Source organism: Nothoprocta perdicaria, unplaced genomic scaffold (assembly GCF_003342845.1).
Source record: "Nothoprocta perdicaria isolate Ctin4 unplaced genomic scaffold, notPer1 scaffold_910, whole genome shotgun sequence".
Lineage (NCBI taxonomy): Eukaryota > Metazoa > Chordata > Aves > Tinamiformes > Tinamidae > Nothoprocta > Nothoprocta perdicaria.
Window position 1 is genome coordinate 1 of NW_020456211.1, and position 5,570 is coordinate 5,570.

The 5,570-nt window shown below is 53.9% G+C and overlaps 1 protein-coding gene across 1 annotated transcript in view; it reads left to right on the forward strand.

Moving 5' to 3' along the window:
• Window positions 1-412: 412 nt before the first annotated feature.
• U2AF2 (U2 small nuclear RNA auxiliary factor 2) overlaps window positions 413-5,570 on the forward strand; it is a gene marked incomplete at both ends in the record, with an annotated part of 5,642 nt that continues 484 nt past the window's right edge. Inside the window, 5 exons of the mRNA XM_026052811.1 lie at window positions 413-442; window positions 1,622-1,725; window positions 2,605-2,756; window positions 3,700-3,816; window positions 4,626-4,764. Of these exons, the coding sequence (XP_025908596.1) occupies window positions 413-442; window positions 1,622-1,725; window positions 2,605-2,756; window positions 3,700-3,816; window positions 4,626-4,764 (542 nt within the window). The remainder of the gene's footprint in view (window positions 443-1,621; window positions 1,726-2,604; window positions 2,757-3,699; window positions 3,817-4,625; window positions 4,765-5,570) is intronic.

The window sequence follows — 5,570 nt, forward strand, 5'->3', positions numbered from 1 at the left end:
TTCCCGCATTCGGCCCCAAAATGCCCCAAATTGCTGCGTTTGGCCCCTAAATCCCCCTGTTGGTTCCCAAAACGCCCCCAAATTCCCCTGTTTTGCCCCAAAATGCCCCCAAATTCGTACTTTTAGCCCCCAAATGTCCCCAGATTCCTGCTTTGGGTCACAAAAGGTCCCCAAATTCTCACTTTTGACCCCCAAATGCCCCCAGATTCCCCCCATTCGCCCCCCAAATGCCCCCAAATCCCTATTTCTGACCTCAAAACCCCTTCTAATCCCCAATTAACCATTTTTTAACCTGAGAACACTGCAAATCCCTTCCTTTCACCCCAAAACACCCGCAATCCCCCTTTTTTAACCACTAACCCTGCAAAAATCCCCATTTTTTATGAATATTCACCCACGTTTCCCTTCCCAGGTCGCCCTTGAGCCTCTCCGGTCCCTTGAGGTGCGTTTGGGGGGTGAAAAAGGGGAGAAAAACGGGGGGAAAAAGGATCAAATTTGAGACAGAATAAGGATAAAATTGGGACAAAAATGGGATGATGTGGGGACAACATGAAGTCAAAAAAGGAACAAAATGAGATCAAAATTGGGACAACTATGGTACAAAAYGGGGACAAAACCGCGTGGATAAAATGATCAAAATTGGGTCGAATTAAGGATAAGATTTGCCCCAAAAGTGGGAGAAAATGGGCTCAAAATAAGGATAAGGTTGGGACAAAAAGAGGGGAAAATGGGATCAAGTGGGACAAAAARGGGACTAAATTGACAGAAAATGGTAAAAATGCTGATAGAATTGGGACAGAAAATAGGCAAAACAGAATCGGAATTGGGATAGAATGGGGCAAAAGTGGGAGCAAAATGGGACAAAATAGGGTCAAAATTAGGCCAAAATTGAGATAAAATAGAGATACAATTGGGGCAAGAAAGGAGAACAAATGGGGTCAAAATTGGGCCAAAAATGGGAGGCAATGGCAAAATTAGGACAAAAGTGGGCAAAGTAGAGAGAAAAGAAGGTCGAAAGTGGGACAAAAGTAGGGCAAATTTGGGAGAACACAAGATCAAAAATTGGGCCCGAAATGGGGACATAAATGGGGTCAGATGGGCCAAAAATGGGGCAAAATGGGCTAAAAATGGGGGAAAATTAGACCAAACCCTAGGCAAAATTGGGCTAAAAAATAGGGCAAAATGGACAAAAAATAGGGCTAAGTGGGCAAAAAATGGGACAAAATGAGCCAGAAGTGGGGCAAAATTGATTCAAAAATACGGCAAAATGGGCTAAAAATGGGGGAAAAGTGGCCCAAAAATGGGGCAAAGGTGGACTGAAAATGGGGCGAATCTGATCCAAAAATGCAGCTGAATTGGACCAAAAATGGAGAAAATGGGCTAAAAAWTGGTCATAATTGGGCCAAAAATAAAAGAAGCAGAAATGGGGTAAAATGAGTCAAAAATGAGGTAAAATTGGGCCAAAAATGGGGCAGAATTGGGCAAAATGGGGCAAATATAGGGCAAAATGTGCGAAAAAATGGGGCAAARCGTGCTAGAAATGGGCCAGAATTGGGCCAAAATGGAGTCAGAACTGGGGCGAGTTTGGGGGGATCCCTGAGGTGTTTTCCCGGTTTTCCAGCCGCTCCCCCCGGCACGAGAAGAAGAAGAAGCTGCGGAAGTACTGGGACGTGCCGCCGCCCGGCTTCGAGCACATCACCCCCATGCAGTACAAGGCCATGCAAGGTGCCCGCCCTGCCCTGCTCCCAGTTTCTGGAATTCCAGGCTCCCGGCTGCTGGAATTCCCCGCTTCCGGGCCCTGGAATTCCCTTGTTCCGGGCCCTGGAATTCCCAGGTTCTGGGCTCCAAAATTCCTTGGTTCTGAGTCTTGGCATTCACTGCTCCTGGGTCTGGACTTCCCTGTTCCCGCCCTCCGGAATTCCCTGCTCCTGGGCTCTGGAATTCCAGGCTCCCGGCCCCTGGAATTCCTTGCTCCCAGCCTTCAAAATTCCCTGGTTCCAGGCTCCAAAATTCCCTGGTTCTGGGTCCTGGAATTCCCTGCTCCTGGGTCTGGACTTCCCTATTCCCGCCCTCTGGAATTCCCTGCTCCCGGGCTCTGGAATTCTCTGCTTCTGGGCTCCAAAACTCTGGGCCCTGGAATTTGCTGCTCCTGGGTCTGGACTTCCCTGTTCCTGCCCTCCAGAATTCCAGGCTCCCAATTTCTGGAATTCCAGGCTCCCAGGCTCTGCAATTCCCTGTTCCCAGGCTCTGGAATTCCCTGGTTCTGGGCCCAGGAATTCTCTGGTTCAGGACTCTGGAATTGCCTGCTCCCACTCGCCGGAATTCTATGCTTCTGAGCTCTGGAATTCCATGTTTCCAGGCCCAGTAATTCCCTGCTTCTGGGCACTGGAATTGCCTGCTCACAGGCTCTGGAACTCCCTGGTTCCGGGTTCCAGAATTCCCTGCTTCCACCCTCCAGAATTCCCTGCTCCCACACCCCGGAATTCCCTGCTTCTAGCCTCTGGAATTCCCTGCTCCCGCCCTCCGGAATTTCCTACTTCTTCCTGCCCCCATCCCCCTTTCCCGTCGCTTTTCCGTAACTTTTCCCATGTGTTTTYCCGGCAGCTGCCGGCCAGATCCCAGCCACGGCCCTGCTTCCCACCATGACTCCGGACGGATTGGCGGTGACTCCGACACCGGTGCCGGTCGTGGGATCCCAGATGACGCGGCAGGCCCGGCGCCTCTACGTCGGGAACATCCCCTTCGGAATCACCGAGGTAGCCAGGAAGCGCTGGGAAGCGCCCGGAGCGACGCCGGGATACGGGCTCCATCCTCCTTTTCCCAGCAGCAGGAAGCGCCTCCGGCCTGGGAAGCGGGAATCCGCTCCCTGTGGATCCACCCTGGAATCCAGCCATGTTTCCTGCTTTTATTTCCTTATTTCCCATCTTTTTCTTTCCTTTTCCTGCCTTTTTCCACTTGTTTCCCACCATATTCCACTGTCTTATCCCACCTTTTTCCTCTTTTCATTTCCCACTTTTTGTCTTTCTTTCCTGCGTTTTTTCCCATCTTGTTTCCACCTTTCCCTTCTCATTTCCCACCTTCTTCCTCTTCGTTTCCCACTTTTCCTTTCTATTTCCTGCCTTTTCCTTTTGTCATTTTCCAGCATTTCCCCCTTCGTTTCCCACCTTTTTTTCTGTCATTTCCTGTTTTTTTCCTCCCTTTTCTTGCTGTTTTCCATTCCGGTTTSCCACCTTTTTCTTCTCTTCATTTCACACCTTTCCTCTCTTTTTCCTGTCTTCTTCCACTTTGTTTCCCACCTTTTCCCCTCTCACTTCCCACCTTTTTTCCCCTCATTCCCCACCTTTTCCCCTTCATTCCCCGTTTTTTTCCACCGTTAATTCTGTTTTTCCCCCTCTTTTCTCCTTCCCACCTTTTCTCTCTTTCCCACCACCCTGAGCGCCTCCCACTTCTTTTCCCATCAGGAATCGTGGCCGATTTTCCCTTGCCAAGCGGGAGGGGGAAATTTCCCACCCCCAAATCCCATTTTCCCATTGGGAATCACGACCGATTTTCCTTCCCCGAGCAGAGGGGTGGAGTTTCCCACCCCCAAATCCCAGTTGCCCATTGGGAATCACGAGCGGTTTTCCCTCCCGGGCGGACGGGGGTGGATTTTCCCACCCCTGATCCCGGCTTCCCGCCCCATTCCCGCTTTTCCCGCAGGAAGCCATGATGGATTTCTTCAACGCCCAGATGCGCCTGGGCGGCCTCACTCAGGCTCCCGGGAATCCCGTCCTGGCCGTGCAGATTAACCAGGATAAGAACTTTGCCTTCCTCGAGGTGAGGCCCTCTTCGCCATCCCGGCATTCCCGCGGCGCTCCCGGGATCCCTTCGGCGTTCCTGCGAACCCGGTGGCATTCCCGGCTTCCCTGTGGTATTCCCGGGACCCCACGGAGTTCCCAGCTTCCCTGGGGCCTTCCCAGGATCCCTGCTACATTCCTGCTTTCCCTGGGGCGTTCCCAGGATCCCAGTGGTGTTCCCAGCTTCCCTGGGTCCTTCCCGGGATCCCTGCCACATTCCTGGTTTCCCCGTGGTGTTCCTGGGATCCCCGTGCCATTCCCAGCTTTCCTCTGGCGTTCCCAGCATCCCCACCTCATTCCCAGCTTCCCTGGGACGTTCCTGTTGTCCACGCGGTGTTCCCGGTTTCCCTGGGTCCTTCCTGGGATCCCTGCGACATTCCCGGCTTCCCTGGGGTTTTCCCAGGATCCCTCCCCATCCCAGGCTGTTCCCAGCATTCCGGGGCATCCTCGGCTTCCCCACAGCATTCCCAGGATCCCCGCAGCATTCCCGCTCGCTCTGTGGCGTTCCCACAGCATCCCCAGGATCCCAGCGACGTCCTCCGTTTTCCTGCAGCGTTCCCAGGATCCCTCCCCATCCCGGGCCGTTCCCAGCATTCCTCGGCTTCCCCGCAGCATTCCCGGGATCCCCGCTGCATTCCCACATCCTACAGCATTCCCGCACCTCCCCCAACATCCCACGTCCTTCCCAAGATCCCCACAGCACCCCCGCATCCCCCGGAATTCCCAGCATCCCCCGGCATTCCCTCCGCTCCCGGCCTTCCCGCCCGACGCTTCCCGTTTTCCCGGCAGTTCCGCTCCGTGGACGAGACCACACAGGCCATGGCCTTCGACGGGATCATTTTCCAAGGGCAGTCGCTGAAGATCCGCCGGCCCCACGACTACCAGCCGCTGCCGGGAATGTCGGAGAATCCCTCCGTCTACGTGCCCGGTGCGTCCCGCCCGGAGCCGCCTCCCGGCGGGAAGGGCGTCCCGTTGGATCCGCCCAATCGGAGCCGTTTTCCGCCGGGAACGGGATCCCGTCGGATCCATTTTCCCTCAGAAACGGAATCCCCTTGGGTCCTTCCAACTGGAGCAGTTTTCCGTCAGGAGCTGGATCCCAGTGGATGTTCCCAACTGGAGACATTTTCCATCGGGAGCTGGATCCCATCGGATCTTCCCAATTGGAGCTGTGTTCTCTCGGGAACTGGATCCCATTGGATCCTTCCGACTGGAGCCGTCTTCCGCTTGCAGCTGGATCCTGTCGGATGCTCCCAATCAAATCTGTTTTCCATTGGGAACAGAATCCYATCGGATCTGTTTTTTCTCAGGAACTGGATCCACGTCACATCCTCCCAACTGGAGCCGTTTTCCCTCRGGAACAGGATCCCCATTGGATCCTTCCGAGCGGAGCCATTTTCCGTTGGGAAGCGGATCCTATTGGTTCCATTTTCCGTTGGGAACTTGATCCYGTTGGATCCACCCAATCGGATCCCTTTTTCCTTGGGGACAGGATCCGGTTGGATCCTCCCAATCGGAGCTGGTTTCCTTTGGGAGCTGGATGCTGTCGCATGCTGCCAATGGGTTCTGTTTTCCCTTGGGAACAGGATCCTCCCAGTTGGAGCGATTTACCTTCGGGAACAGAAGGGATCCTCATGGGATCCATTTTCCCTTGGGAACAGAATCCGCTTCGGATCCTCCCAACTGGAGCCATTTTCCCTTGGGAACAGGATCCCGTCAGATATTCCCGATCGGATC